General features: G+C 38.4%; 2 protein-coding genes across 2 annotated transcripts; both read right to left on the reverse strand.

Moving 5' to 3' along the window:
* Nucleotides 1-2,045: 2,045 nt before the first annotated feature.
* On the reverse strand, nt 2,046-6,220 carry pbk (PDZ binding kinase). The gene is made up of 8 exons (XM_063001023.1): nt 6,144-6,220; nt 5,975-6,052; nt 4,709-4,802; nt 4,473-4,612; nt 4,195-4,364; nt 3,144-3,273; nt 2,880-3,059; nt 2,046-2,442 (listed from the first exon to the last, which is right to left on the reverse strand). Exons 2-8 carry the CDS (start codon nt 6,045-6,047, stop codon nt 2,207-2,209), a joined length of 1,023 nt encoding a protein of 340 aa, XP_062857093.1. The 5' UTR covers nt 6,048-6,052; nt 6,144-6,220; the 3' UTR covers nt 2,046-2,206.
* A 6,971-nt stretch (nt 6,221-13,191) lies between these two features.
* Nucleotides 13,192-16,072, reverse strand: slc35d3 (solute carrier family 35 member D3). The gene is made up of 2 exons (XM_063001024.1): nt 15,634-16,072; nt 13,192-14,087 (listed from the first exon to the last, which is right to left on the reverse strand). Exons 1-2 carry the CDS (start codon nt 16,070-16,072, stop codon nt 13,282-13,284), a joined length of 1,245 nt encoding a protein of 414 aa, XP_062857094.1. The 3' UTR covers nt 13,192-13,281.
* Nucleotides 16,073-16,144: the final 72 nt, after the last annotated feature.

Genomic DNA, 16,144 nt, shown 5'->3' on the forward strand with positions numbered 1-16,144 from the left:
CACTGTGTTTGTCTGGTTATTTTCCCTTTTCGGCTGATAAAATAGACTTTGTCATTGTAGTTATACAATCAAACTTTAGTAGCTCTCTGTGAGACCAGGTCACTCGGTACAACACAAAATAAGCTAAAATTATATAAAATATAGAGTATTTACATGGTGATGTTGATATATAAACAGGGTTAGAATAGTGCACAACAGAACAGTGTTACTGATATCACAGTAGAGAAAACATTATTTATTGTATTCTTTATTTATGGGATCCGGGTGGCACTGTCGCCTCACAGCAATAAGGTCCTGGGTTCGGTCCCCAGGTGGGGCGGTCCGGGTCCTTTCTTTGTGGAATTTGTATGTTCTCCCTGTGTCTGAAGGGGTTTCCTCCCACAATCCAAAGACGTGCAAATGAGGTGAATTGGAGACACTAAATTGTCCAAGACTGTGTTCGATATAACCTTGTGAACTGACGAGTCTTGTGTAACGAATAAATATCGTTTCTGTTGTGGATGTAACCAAAGGGTGTAAAAACTTGACATTAAAATCCAAATAAACTATTTATGGGATCCTGTTTTTATGGGATCATTCTGGTCTGCGTACCTTTCCAATGGCTAGGCTAATTCCATCACCCCCTCTCAGACATAGCCAATAATATCTGTAGATGCTGTGATTTGAACCTCAGATCTCTGCATTAACTGGCTAGTGTGTAATAATGCTATGTCCACCGTCTATTCATGTCCGCATTAAGCAGGGTTTGTGTTTCACAGCAGAGACAGCATGGTCCTTTTGAGATAAGGGCTGTTGCCTCAGATAGAGACATGCTTTAAGGTGGTTTGCACCTTTAATTAAGCTTTGTGGGACTAGCTTCATGTTGCTATTATGGTAGCACTTTGCCCTAATGGTCTCACAGCTATGTGTACTTTTAAAGATGCTTTTGGATTGTTAAATTTTAGGCAAAATCCAATTATCTGAGTTAAATATAAGTGGGTCATTTCTGGCATTGGGTGCCTTTTGACCTTAAAACTGTTTGAAAATGAAAGATTTATTTGTTTTTCATGTTTTATTATAAAAAGGACGTGTTATACTTATCCAAACTAATACTGGTCAAGCTAAATTACACATGAACCTCATATACACTGACGTCCAGCCTGTTACATATTAGGTCGTAACAGGGTGGACCATAACAGGGTTGACATTCTGACATAAAATCAGCCATTAGCTAGCGAGTGAGCAAAACCATGCTAGCATAAAAGTGAATTCAGACAAAGAATTCTCTGCTTTTTAGTGTGATTATTTTTATGTTTTTGTTGCTTTTTCTCATATATCCCATAACAGGGTGGACATGTTATGGTTAACCATGTAAGACTTTTAGGATAAAATGTGGAAAAAACAACATTAAAATGAGGAGTTTAATAAGCCGCTCATCTTCCACAGTTGTTTTCCCTCCAAAAAGATCATGTGAGCTCCAGGAAATGATGTCAGTATGTAAAACAGCTCTTCATTTTAAGAGACAGTAGTAAGAAATAACGGTGGACGGCAACTTCACTAAATCAGAATGTACAGCACTGGGGATCATGGGAAAACCTCTGGTATCTAAGAGATAAAAACAGTATGTATACAGTCATTTTATTGGGGGGGTAGAAAACTTTGTGTTTAGTATTTGAAAGTGTTAAAATTATTTCAGTAAGATGTTTAGAAATTGTATTGTTTAAAATGTACTTCATAAATACAATGATCAGTACTGGGGACACAAAAGGCACCGAATTGTAGGAATGACCCAATTACATTTTTGTTTGATTTTAGTCATTGGGTTGAATCCCAGTCTGGACTCAAATACAGAAGGTTTTACATGAATCTAGCTGTGGAGGGTTTGGTTTATTAAAGGCATCCAGCATAAAATCTGCCTATTTAAATGAGGACGAATCATTTTTGTGGCCTTTTAGATGTGAGCAGCTGAAGGAAATCTTATTAGTGAAATAGTTTTACCAGCAGCAGATTTATTACCACATTTTCACTGCACTGATAAAACCACAGAAGATCAGAAATGAGTCAGGTTCGATTGTTTAACGTTTAATAACTGTTATTAAAAGACAGTAAACAGAACAGTGAAACACAGAATTCACTCCACACTGATTAAGGAAGGACAGGAAATGTGACAATACAACACTGAAATACACAGACTGCAGTAAGAGGAGACTATAAACTCTAGTCGACGTTAATCTATCACGATAACATCGTTGTGTTTATGATCCAGCCGGCTGTTGGACTCCAGAGCTTGTACGATATGTGCGGCTGAAGGTCTTTTGCTGAAATCCTCCTCAGTGCAGAGACAGAACAGCTCCACCATCTGCTGGTAGGAACTTCCGAGAGTGGCTGCGTCCAGCGGGGGTCGAGTTCCCAGCCTCTCGTAATACGCGTCTTCATCAAAGTCGTCCTCGTCGAAAGAGTCATCTGGGAGAAAATTGAGAGAGTTAGACTGATAAATAAAGGTTAAGCCTGCATTTTAGTTATTGATGTGTAGCAATGAGGCATCACCTACTTAAAATATCTGTAAATTAATGCATCTTCTTATTGGATGCTCATCAGGCAAACCTTTATAAATATGGGACATTTTAGTTTCTATGGATAATGGAGTTGGGGGCTGAATACATCTCAAAGGACTGTATCTGTCCACAGTGAAACAGCTCTGGCTGGAGGTCAAGTTTGAAGTAATCCATTTTTTTAAATCATTAAGGCACGTTTCTGATTACAGATCAGCTTATTTTGCTGTAACTGCTGACAAAAAGACTTAAATTAATCTAAAATACCTTAATTTAAGACTACTTTTATTTTAAAATACCGAATAAATAAACTGACAAAGTACACGAACTTTATAGAAGTGTTAATACCATCATCATCGTCACCCTCAGTGTCCAGCAGCTCCAAGTGTGGCACAGATAGAGTCATCATCTCCCACAGCGTGAGTCCATACGCAAAGATATCGGCTTTATCGGTAACGATGCCGTCCTCCAGAGCCTCTTTGGGTTTCCACGGCTCTGTGCCAATGTATGAGGCCTTCGGATTGCTCACTGCAATAAACGGAGCTACAGTTTATAAACAGGTTTCGATTCTTTTTTTTACAAAATAAATAAAACCAGACACACTTAACCTACCCTGCATATTCTCATCCAGCCTAAGAGACACACCGACGTCACAGATTTTGATCATATCGAATTCACCTTTAATGACGACGTTGCAAGATTTCATATCTCCATGTAGGAGCTTTTTCTCATTGTGCAGATACTGAGGAGCAAAAGAGCAGAAATGTTTCAAATATAACAAATATAACACTGTGCAATCCATTTTTTTGTCTTTTTAATAAAGAAAAATGACAAATTTTACAACGGAGGTGAAAGTAAAAAGATATATGGCTGCTTGTCTGCAACCAGTACTTGGGCATTGCACATCACAGGAACATAGATCAATTAGGCATAACATTATGACTACCTTCCTAATATTGTGCTGGTCCCCCTTTTGCTGCCCCATACGCAACAAACTGTGATGCTCTGTGTTTTCTGACACCTTTCTATCAGAACCAGCATGAACTTCTTCAGCAATTTGAGCTACTGTTGGATCGGACCACACGGGCATCAGTGAGCCTTGGCCGCCATGACCCTGTCGCCGGTTTACCACTGTTCCTTCCTTGGACCACTTTTGACAGATACTGACCACTGCAGACCGGGAACACCCCACAAGAGCTGCAGTTTTGGAGATGCTCTGACCCAGTCGTCTAGCCATCACAATTTGGTCCTCGTCAAACTCGCTCAGATCCTCACGCTCGCCCATTTTTCCTGCTTTTAACATCAACTCTGAGGATAAAATGTTCACTTGCTGCCTAATATATCCCCCCCCCACTAACAGGTGCCGTGATGAAGAGATAATCAGTGTTATTCACTTCACCTGTCAGTGCTCATAATGTTATGCCTAGTCGGTGTAAAGTGAGCAAATATAGTGACACATTTTGACAAATTGATAAATCTGCACTCTAAACTCCGTCCCTAAATATAAAGCCAAAATAACTCAAGTGGTTTATAAAAAAGTAAACGTACTTGCATGGCTGGTCAACACTGTATAGAACATGTTTAAACTGAACTCTAGATTAACTGCTCGACAGAAAACTGTAACACAGCGGGAAAAGGAACCAGATAAATGATGATGTTGTACCTGTAGGCCACGGGCTACATGAAGGGCCACTTTTTCAATAGTAGCAACTGGGAACGCCTGCAATCCCTCCTCTCTCCTCTTCTCTATCAGGTCGTTGAGAGACTGCTCTCCTCCGTACTCCATAGCCAAACATTTAGAGCCATCTTTTGCTGTCGTGAATGCTCTGAAGCCTGTTGTTTAGACGTCACAGTTTAGATCATTACAATTGTAATTACTTAATCTGTTATTTCAAAGTTTACTCATGATTTAAAATCGTTGACATTTAAAGAACTAATTACCAACAATGTTGGGGTGCTGCAGTTCCTTTAAAATCTTCGCCTCATCACACAGTCGCTTCTGGTAGACGTTCTTCTGTGTCTTTGCGCACTTGCTGTTGATCTTTTTTATGGCCCACGGTGAGTGAGTTTGCTTTCCGTTCCTTAAAAGCATTTTTAATAGAGTTTATGTAACACATCTAAACAAGATCTAAACAGAATTCAGTGCAGTTACAGATTCTAACCAATCATCATCTTGCCTGTTCATGAGATAGACATTAACACCGGTGCCACAGCCGAGCTTCTTCATGAACGGAGAGGCCGGGATAGTTACTGGCGTCCCACACATGCTACCTGAGAAGATCAATAAACATCGAAAAGAAATTACATTTAAAAATAACAGGTTTTTTACATTTAGGAATCTGTCTGAAAATGTGTGGGCATGTCTGTGGGCAGTCTTCCTGGGATTTCCCACATCATTGGGACATTTTCCTCACTGAAATTAATGAGTGAATCTTAGTATACAGCTGTATGCAGCAGAAATTAGGTTAACGAATATTCTGTTAATGTATTAACAGCATTAGAAAAACAAAAAAAAATTCATAATTGACCTACAAAATATACAGTATAACTTCAATATTGCTCATTATTTACTGATGTTGCCCACATTAAGTATTTAAATCAGCCTTCAATAACTTTTCCTATGGAAAAAATAAAGTGTGCTGTCTTATTCTAAAAATCCTAAGATAGTAATATACAGAGTGGTCAGGTCGGGGCTGAATCTCAAACTGCATTCAACCAGACACTGACACGATTAGTGGTGTATTACATTTACATTTTCAGCATTTAGCAGACACATTTATCCAAAGTGACTTAGAATTGAGACGGTATACATTGCAAGCAATTGAGGGTTAAGGGCCTTGCTCAAGGGTCCAACAGTGGCAACCTGGCAGATGTGGGGCTTGAACAAGTGGCCTTCCAATGACCAGTCCTGTACTTTAACCTCTGAGGTACCACTGCTCTAGATTACACGGATTTAATGAATTATTTATTATGGTTGATGTACGGCAATTAATCTTGTTTCTATAAACAAGAATTAAGTATAATTCCAAGAACAACTGTATTTTGCAGTAAGAGAGCTTCAGTTTGGACTTACAGTACTGTATACAATCTAAGCAATTGATGGTTAAGAGCCTTGCTCAAGGGTCCAACAGCAGCAATCTGGCAGTGGTGGGGCTTGACCCAGCAACCTTCTGATTGCTAGTTAAACATTGTAGATTACCTTTAAGATGCCTAAATGATCTGTTGTGTTTCAAAACTCTGATGTTTGCTTAAAATTGAGAGATTATTTATAACACTGTATTGTGCAAATACTTCTACTTGCTTGTAGTTTGACTGGAAAGGATTAAAAACAGTTCAGACGTACAATTTCACTTAGGAAACAAGTTAAACACAATCAAGTTGTACCAATATGCCATAAATAACACAGTTAAAAGGTTTACACCTTAATAAAATTGAAACTGTACCTGGACTCTTGAGCTCGGCTGGTTTGCAGGGGGTTTTAAAGGCGTCCGGTAACTTTGTGCTGCTCGAATCCATTTCAGCTGTAAAATCAATATAAATAACATGTAAATGTTACATTAAGAAAACAATATAATGTATTTTAAAGCATTTCTGAAAGATTTAATTCCCTACATTGTGTTAAACGGGGTCTTAAACAGTCGACTAGCAAACAAACACCAGCGAGCAGACTCGAGTGTTTTTAAAAAATGCGCCGGTCTTTCAAAAACACAACCGTTCTCTCATAGTTACACCCGTATTCAGGGGAAGGCACCGCCTTCTCTGCGATGATTGGCTAATACGATGCTGCATTCTGCACTGATTGGCTAAGAGTAGCAACCGCCACGGCTCTGCGGAAAAGACTTTCGCAAAACAGGTAGGGAAATAAAAATGATCCACATGTATGTGTGTCTGTGGAAACCACACAGGAACAATTTATAAGTTTTCGAAAAGAATCCATAATAAAACGTAACAAGTGTTGTATACACAAGTATCTAAGGGTACTAAATCAGGCTGTATGGCTGGGGTGAGAAACAATTATTTTTCAGGTGCAGCCCTATTAATTTAACCCTTTAATTTCCTTCGGGATCAATAAAGTGTCTGTCTGTCTATCTATCTATCTATCTATCTATCTATCTATCTATCTATCTATCTATCTATCTATCTATCTATCTATCTATCTATCTATCTATCTATCTAATCATCTATCTAATCTATCTCTATCTAATCTATCTATCTAATCTAATCTAATTTATCTAATCTATCTATCTATCTATCTATCAGGTTCCTGTTTCAGTCTCATCTTGGTTCAGATAAATGTTTTTCAGAATAATAAATAAGTATCTGAACATTTACCTATATATCCAGCTAATATCTAAATAACTATGCTGAATTAGTCACTTGGGTGTTAATAAATGACCTAAATAAGAAACATCAGTAACCTTTAATATGTAAATGACAGTACTTACAGTAGAAAATCAGAAAGACCTGAAGGTCCTAATAAGTAAAGAGTGAAAACATGGGAAAGCTCAATATCAAGAAGACAAAAGTCATGACAGCAGGAAAGACCACCAACTTTACTACTGATTGAAATGTCACAGTGATGGCCTACTAGGATCAGTTATTAAGGATAAATTCTATTTTGTAAGGAATGTAACAATGGCCACTAGATGGAGGCTTATCACATTTTTTTTGTGCAGTAAGTGGACACGTGTTCCATGTACTACTTCTCTAGTTCATTTTTAACAATTGCATTTTGGCAAGTGTCTTTTCAGATGTAATCTTAGTTTGTGAATAAACAAAGGCTGCAAAGCTTAAACTAAAAAAATTTTCCTGGCTTTTAAAAACACATGCGCAATTAAGAAACAAAGAAATGACCAAAGTTCCCTTATAATCTGGATCACCTTACCTAATTCATGATTCTACAGCTTGATTCAAAGCTAATTAGTCAGGTTCAGTCATGTCAGCAGTTTTTCCATGAGCAGTGCAATGTAGCCCAGTATCCAGCATTAAAAATATACCTCATTTATAATTTAACTTCATATAATCAATCACCTATAAAAAAAAGATCTTTAAAATAATTAATGTTAAATACATTTTGAATGATGAACTATGACTAATATGATTCAATTTAGAGTGTAAGTACTGTATGCATGTGTGTGATTACTTTTTACATTAAAACTTTCATTAAAAAGCTCTATTTTTATTCTTTATGTCGACTTAATTCATTTACTGGCACATGAAACATTGCACAGTTAGATGGAAAAATGAAGTCTACTACATATCAGCAAATTATGGAAGCAAATGTGACACAGTCACTTCAGGATAATTATTTAAAACATAATTTCAAATCCACTATCAAGTACTTCGAGTAACAAGCTTAATCTTAAAAATGGCCCTTAGAGTCTCCTAACTTGAACATCATTGGGAATTTGCGATTAGATCCTAAACAGAATATTTTAGAACTAAAATCCATCTACAAAAACTTCTAGCTTGGTACAAAAAGCTTTTTTATTTTATTTTAAGCTTTTGTTTTATATTTTACAGCAGAGGTTTCATTTTTTTTAAACTTTAAAATCATTTGCTTATGTAAGTTGGCCAAACTTTTGCTTATAACTGCACATTTACTGTGTACATATATGTACATATGCCTTCCTTTTGGTCACAGTCAAGGTGGGATTGGAAGCTGCTTGGAAACACTTGACACAGGACAGGAACACACCCTGGACAGGATACCAATCCATTACAGCTCACTACATACTTACTCATTCACACCCAGGGACAATTAAAAGAAGCCAGCCCAGGCTCAAACTCAGTTCTTCAAGACCCTTTAGCTAAGTTTAATCAATGTTCCTTTTTACGTTTATATCTTAAAGCAAAATATGTAATTTCACAAATGTAGCTAACAAAAATGTGCATTTTGATATGAATCAGAAATGGGACCAAAGGCAAAGTAATGCTGCATGATGATCAGCCGTGAGCCACGAGAAACACTGGTGATCTGGAAAGCGTGTACTTTCGCCAAAAGCAGGAGGAACAATAGAAACATATTATGATGCTGTTAGCAAACTCAGTGTTTTTTGTTGCTCCTCTATGGCCTTTTCATTTCATTACTTTTTTTATGCATTTAGCTGGAAGGGCATTATCATATTTGTTCCTGTTAAATGACCCTTTCACTGTGTGCCTTGAGCTAGAACAATTATGATCATATGGTGTTCTTAACCTGCTCTCAAGCTGAGTATTGGAACAAAAACTCGTGGTGTGTGCTTTCGTTTAGAGAGTGAAACTAAAAATGAAAGCTGGAAAAGATGCAAGCTGTAGTGAGGCTTATACTGATAATATACATCCCAGTATTCAGATATGCGCAAACTGAGTAAATGGTAGTTAGCTGATGGCAAGACAACCCACCACCGGTAAATCTGGTCCTCCACAGTGTTCAACTCATGAGCTGCAAATATTTTCTGAAATTTTATTGTCCAGGTAAAATCCATATTTAGCACTTTGGCCAATCTGTGGCCTTTAGCTGAAGGTTTTATTCAGAAGATATGCTTAGGGGACCCACAGTGGCAGCTTTGCAACGGTGGGGTGGAAACCAGCAACCTTATGATTACTAGTTCAGTACCTAAGTACTGAGTAGTTTTGATCACCCACATCAAACAAAAAACCTTTTAAAGTTTTAGTATTGTAGAAAGTTTTCTCCAGAGATAAACATCCACTATTACCACCCTACAGAGTTATATATAAAGCTCCAATCTCCTCACGGCAGGAGCTACTTCATACTGACAGTTTAACGTCTTATGTTTGGCCCTCCAGTTACTAACATATTAAATCACAGACACTTTTATCCTGAGACCTAAAACTGATCCAGAACCAAATATAGAACTCATCAACTAAGAATCAAACACGAAGTTTTTACAATTAAACAAATACGATTTTCATTTACGCTAAATGTGTTAAATAAGCTGATATATTATGTTTTTATTTGTAATAAAATATTGTTAACTCTTTGGATTCCCAAGCCGTCCATGATGGATAATATTTTTTACATAACATTCATTCATTCTCGGCATTTAGCAGACGCCTTTATTCAAAGGGACTTACAGTACAGAGACAGTATACAGTCAAAGCAATTTAGGTTTAAGGGCCTTGCTCAAGGGCCCAACAGTGGCAACCTGGCAGTGGTGAGGCTTGAACTAGTGACCTTTCGATTACTAGTCCAGTACCTTAACCACTAGGCTACAACTGCCCTATTAAACAGAGTTATATGATAGTTTAAACGCACTTGTTCCAGTTCCATGTTTTGCTGATTGTCAAAACAGAAATAGTGAACACGTTTTCTACAGGGAACAGATTTCTGCACATTTAATGCCTGAGTACTTTCAGTTTGCTGAATTGACATAATTAAATAAAAATATAAACACTCATTGTTTCCAGATGGAACCGGAACCACGGCCAGGATAAATCGGTTGTTAAAAATGAAATGACATGAAATTTGAACTATTGAGCTCCTGCTGCACACTGTTATGCATCTACAGCCCTGAAACATTTTTTTTGCCCTGAACTTGTGATCAGTCTGTGATCAGAGAACTATTTCTTAATCACTTTGGGGTGGATTTCGGCAACAATGAACTGATGACCAGTCATGTGACTGGTAGTTTGTTTCCATCCACTGTGCTTTAGATACAAGAAGTGAAGAAAATCTGGAAAGCTTTTACACTCAGAGAGACTCTCCTTTAATCATACAGACATCTCTTTACACAGAACATGTGCAGTTGCATTAGAGTTAGTTTTACCATATTACAAAAGATCACAGAGCTCACGACTACAGTCGTGTGTCGGCTCGAACCCCATCAGCTGTATGAACCTCGAACATCGAGTTAATACATGCTCTAATGATGTTGACTTCAACATAAAACATAACTAAATATCCTCTTGCCCCTGGGCTGATCTGTAGAAGGTAATCCAGATAGTTTTCCAGATTGTTTTTCTGTTCAGTGACCCTTATCAAATCATCAGCTGGCAATTCAGAGCCATTTATCACTGCCAGCTGGTGGGGGTTTTAGATAAAAGCCATATCTTTAAAGATGTCATGAACATCTCAGGTCTGTTAGATGTACGTTTCTGTAACACATGCAACAAACACTTCCAGTTCAAATAGGATCCACACCAGGACAGACACTGCGTGCAAAAAAATCTGATTTAATTCCACATTCATTTAAATCACTCTTTAAAATGCTCACTTTTATTCTTTTTCATTAAGAAATATTTTGGCCCACACAATTTTCATTTAACCCCAAATGTAGTCGATCATTTTCACTTCATTGACACAATGACAAAGCTGGTGGAGAGGGTGCTGCAGAGCCATGGATGCTAAGAACCTGGGTTCACTCTGTCTGAGGGAGTTTCCTCCATGTAATCCAGTTTTCTTCCAGCTCCCAAAAATATAACGAAGGTGGATTGGTTGCTCTAAATTGACCCTTGGTGTATGTGAGTGTGTAAGCATGGCTTGGTCTGTAATCGATTGCCTCCCTACCCTGTTTAGGGGTGTATGTGTGAGACCCATCACATCATTAACATGAATAAAGCCATTATTTAAAATACAAACATGCTTATTGGAACCCATTCTTAAACACAGTTCAATCACTAATCATCCATGACTGCTCTATCTTTATCAAGGTTACTATAAAGCCAAAAAAGAGCAGGTGTTGATCTTAGGTCATCACTTACGACTTCACTCAGTCACATTAAGGCAATTATGAGTACCCAGAGAGATACAAACAAAATAGACCTTCACAGACACTAAACAAAGATCAGGACCTAGCAAACTAGAGATCAGAAACAGTCAGAAATACAGGTCTACTCTTTATGTCCATACAACATGGCTTTTGATTTAATAGAGAGTTTAATTTTTTCCCAATTTATTGTTTGTTATTTCCTAATATCTAATAGATGCATTTGGGATTAGCAAGGAAGTTTGGAGTCAGGGGGAAATTGTGCACTCTTATTATTTTATAATCTCTCAAGTGTCTATCTATCTAAAAAAATTATACATTTTCCTAATTTCCTTTTAATTGAATAAAGTGTCCGCAGTATACATTTACTGTTTTGCCCCTAGGGAGACATTTAGTTCATTTTTACATACATTGTATCAGAAACAGTCACATACAACATACAAATACAAATATACAAATATGCATTTAACAAATGCTTATATCTGAAGTGACACACTAATAAGACTTGTGTCACAATGTGGCTTTAACTGATGAGCAACCACTGCTCTTAAAAGTGTACAATAGGAAACTATTTTATAATCTGTGTAAATCCTTTTTTTGCACAGCTAGGAAGGTCTATATTGTAAAAACTGATTTTGTAAAACTGCAAATTGTATTTACATTGTATTTAAATGATTATCCTATTAACTCACAGTGTAAGATTGTGTTTACAGAGACAAAGTCCTAACAAACCCTGAACCCTATTTATTTTTACATTTATTATGCAGACTATCCTTCCAAAATGGGAAATTAAAAATGTAATAGCAGACCAGAGATTGGTATTACACTGGTCTAAATAAGAAAATAAAGCATGAATATCAATGCAATAATTTATGATAATATTAAAGAGACAGAAATGAAATGGAATTTAATCCATAATTATAATTACTCTATTTCTATTAAGTGTTAATGCTATATGACAGTAAGGCTGAGTGTAGGACCATGTACCATTAATTGGCTCTTTGTGGCTCACTTGTGGTCAATGGCCAAGTGGTTAAGAAACCTTGTGTAAACCACATAAATCAGTCTGTGTATCATGACTGCACTTGAATTTAAAAGCATAATTTGTAGCCTAGTGGTTAAGGTACTGGACTAGTAATCGAAAGTTCACTGGTTCAGGTCCCACCACTGCCAGGTTGCCACTGTTGGGCCCTTGAGCAACTCTCAATTGCTTAGACATTATACTTTCACAGTACTGTACATCACTTTGGATAAAAGCTGCTAAATGGCAAAAATGTAAATAGTAAACAGTAAACATTTCTTGAATTTTTGGTCCAGGTTTCAAGCATTGGGTGCAAGTTATTCACCACAGTACACAATCTTTAGTGCCATCTTAAGCTTCACAATTACTTAATTGAATGAACCAATTACATTCAACACACTTTCAGTTTTATTAGAGGTGAACCAGTGCAAACAAGGCTAAATAAACTCTAGTCTGGTCTAGTCTAGTCAACGTCATCAAGTGTTGGCTTTTAATAAAATGTTTTAAAATGTTTGGAAAGTAAATAACTTGCAAAAGCTAAAAGACTGATGTATACTAGGTAGTGTCCAAATAGAAATGACACAGTAGGTCGTGCACTAGTTTGACATGCTATTGGTGCTATTCTTTTTTTCATCAAAGTCATTAAATAAATGAAATGATAAAACTACATTAGTTCCAGTGCAAAACAAAAGAAGCAATAACTGCATAACAAACACGTCTTAACTACATTTGGGGTTAGCAAAAATTGGGGACTTATTTTCTTTAGTTGCATAAGTATTTCTTTAATTTGGATCAACATTGCAATATGGAGAAGTCATCAGTCATTATGAAACTCCCACTCTTAAAAACAGCCCATATATTATTTTAGCTAATATACAAACAAACCACAAGTCTTCATTTAAAAAATACTAACTTTTTTTAAATCCAGGTTTACAGGAGTGAGTAAAAAGCAAACATTCCATTTGTTCACAGTCAGTCTGTGAGAGTGCTTTAACCTGGCATGCAGCTCGCTGAACCGTCATCAAGGACTTTGCACCTCCATGTTGTCCAGTAACGTGCCTTTCTTAAGAAATTTTAAGGTGCGCACTGATCTCAACACGCCACCAAAGTTATTCGTAGTCTGATTTTCATTTTCACTTTCTGTTACAGATTTTTGTAACTCTATCGACTCTGTGACTCTGTTGTCAGAAACGGGACCCAGGCCGCTGTCTTCCATCGTGCCTGACAGGTTTTCATTCGGGAAATTCTCGACATCTCCGTCGGTTTTGGATGTAGGATCCACGTACGGTTCTCCCGGTGGCTCCTGATCTTTCACGGCCTCATCCATGTCCTGATAGGCAAGCTTCTTCTTGGCCTCGAAGAACTTCACTATGCAGTAGGTGATAGAGCCGACAGTGTTGACCACCACGCCAGCTATGAACAGTGTGGTGGGCTCAACATCGCTGAAGGCCAGCATGCCTACTGTAATAGTGGCTATGCTCTTCACAACACCCACAAAGCTGGTGGTCACGGCAGAGTTGATGTAGGTGCAGTGCAGCGTGGTGAAGTTCATGGCACAACCGATTACAACACAGACACAGAAGATGCCGGTGATGAACGGGTTCTTCCAGCCGTCGTACGTCCACATGTTGATGGCGTCCATGCTCACTAAGGAGCAGACGAGCAGCACAGGTGAGGCTACCAGAGCAATGATGTACTGAGCGGTCAGTGGGCCGTGCTCACTGTCCACACTGGTCTTCTGGATGAGCACCAGGTACGATGCGTGGATGATGACGGCTAAAATGCCTGTCACATATCCAAATGGGTCGCCATGGAGGTCTCCTGCACCTATACACATCAGTCAGACAGAAGAAATGTGAACAAATAAACCCATTATTAATATTATTGACCCATTATTGACTTATAAATAACATAATCAATCTGATATACAGAGGTGCTAGTTTATTATTTACACCTTTGTTGTATAGTGGAATGGTTGTGGTGGTGATGCTGGGGTTTAATTAACTGCTTTTGTCTTTTTTGGTCTTTGTACTTATGAAAATAAAAGTATGCATTAATAGGTATTAACAATAATATGTCTAGAAAACCAAAATCAACATCATCTGTCTCTAGTAAAAATATTTTTAGACACCACAAATGAACAACAGTAATTTGTTGCAAAGCAACTGTTGGCCAGCAGAGCTTTAAGATGTCTCTGGTAAATAAAGTGATCCTTTGTGGTATTCTGACTTAATTTAGACTCATTCCACTCGGCACTCTGTCTTCAGTTCCCCAAAAAACACAATGGTCCCATTGATTAACTTGCAATTTCAAAATGTCATCTTTTCATCTTCAAATGGCACTCTAATCAAAGGATTGGCCAGTCCATGCACACACCTTTTTAACCCTTTGATGCACAAGCTAAGCAAACCTCTTCTAATGCACAACATGGGTCAAAAATGACCCATATTCATCCATTCAAGAATATTTTCATATGCACATTTGTCAGTTATTCATGTATTTGCTAGCAAATTTAGGTGGAACCCTAATGAGAAATGTATTACGTAATAGTTTGATTTAGTTAGTTAGTCAGCGTCAGAATTATTGGCACCCTTGGCATAGCTGGAAAAAAGGTCACTCTACATGGCATATATTTGTGGTCAAGTTGGGGCACAATGCAGTATCGCACCCCAGATATATAGGACGCTAATTAATCACAGACTTTTAATCCCCCCCACTCCACCCCCTTCCAAACATACACAGCCAATAACGTCTGTACGTAGATGCCGATAGCACCACTGGGAGTTTAAACCCTGGATCCCAGCCGTACTGGGCTACAGTAATATTTACCTGAGCACATTAGAATGAATAATTCTAGTTTTCTTGCTCAGGGGCCCAACTGTGGCAACCTGGCTGTGGTGGAACTTGAACCAGCAACCTTTCACTTACTAGTCCTGTACTGTATAAAGACAACTGTCCCCATGAGAGCAAAAAAGTTTTAAATCTGAGCTGTAATAAACCCGCACAAGTGCAATTTGTCTTCATTATAGTTTGATTTAGTTCTTGTATTACCTAATAGCTGATTGTTTGGCCTTGGAAATAGTCCACTGGTTCATGTACCTTTAATAGGTGCAGTTGAACTAGACCTGATTATATGGGCACAGAGAAATGACCAACTTTTGGTGATCATCTCTAATAAGGAATTATCCACAAATTATTAAATATCAAATGTAGATTAAATAATGAATCTATATTGCTGTTTGTATTTTTGACTCGACATACAGTATTTTGCATAAGAAGTGCAATTCAGTCTGCTATGACATGCAGTGTCTTACAAATGTGTGCAAACTTGAGTTAAATGTGCATATAGCGAGTATATGTGTGCGTAAATTACCGGCCAGTGCGGCTCCTCCGGTGGTGATGAGAACAGCCACGATCACCCCGGGAGACGGAGCTCCATCCCGCAGCACGCACACTCCGACCGCGAGAGTAACGAGGGGCAGACAGCGTTTAAACACCACGTACATGGGCAGGCTGAGCCCACGCAGTGACCACAGGGTGAGCGTGGACTGCAGCGTGGAGAGCGCGCACACTCCCGCGAACACGCGCACCAGCCGCCAGCTGGGCGCCGGGATGTTCACCACTCCTGTCCGGCGCAGAATCTCCAGCGTGATGGCCGCCGTGATGCTGGTCAGGAACTGGATCAGGGTCAGGTAGGAGAAGTGGTAGGTGCTGATGAGGAACTTCAGCAGGATGTTTAGGGAGCCGGAGAACACGCCGTGCGCCACGGCCACCGAGATGCCCAGCAGTCTTCCCTTACAAACTTCCATCATGAGGTTTTAGTGGTTGGAGAAGTTGGAGAAGCTTCCACCTGGATGCTGCGCAAAATTCAGCCTATGCTGGAA

Source organism: Trichomycterus rosablanca, chromosome 9, assembly GCF_030014385.1.
Source record: "Trichomycterus rosablanca isolate fTriRos1 chromosome 9, fTriRos1.hap1, whole genome shotgun sequence".
In the NCBI taxonomy this organism is placed as follows: Eukaryota; Metazoa; Chordata; class Actinopteri; order Siluriformes; family Trichomycteridae; genus Trichomycterus; species Trichomycterus rosablanca.

Coding starts and splice junctions, on each gene's coding strand:
- pbk (XM_063001023.1), bottom strand. CDS start 6,047: ATGGATTCGAGCAGCACAAAGTTACCGGACGCCTTTAAAACCCCCTGC. Junction 4,613..4,708: donor AATGTCTATCTCATGAACAG/GCAAGATGATGA, acceptor AATGCTTTTAAG/GAACGGAAAGCAAACTCACT. Junction 3,274..4,194: donor ATGTAGCCCGTGGCCTACAG/GTACAACATCAT, acceptor TTTGCTCCTCAG/TATCTGCACAATGAGAAAAA.
- slc35d3 (XM_063001024.1), bottom strand. CDS start 16,072: ATGATGGAAGTTTGTAAGGGAAGACTGCTGGGCATCTCGGTGGCCGTG. Junction 14,088..15,633: donor CGGAGGAGCCGCACTGGCCG/GTAATTTACGCA, acceptor TGATGTGTATAG/GTGCAGGAGACCTCCATGGC.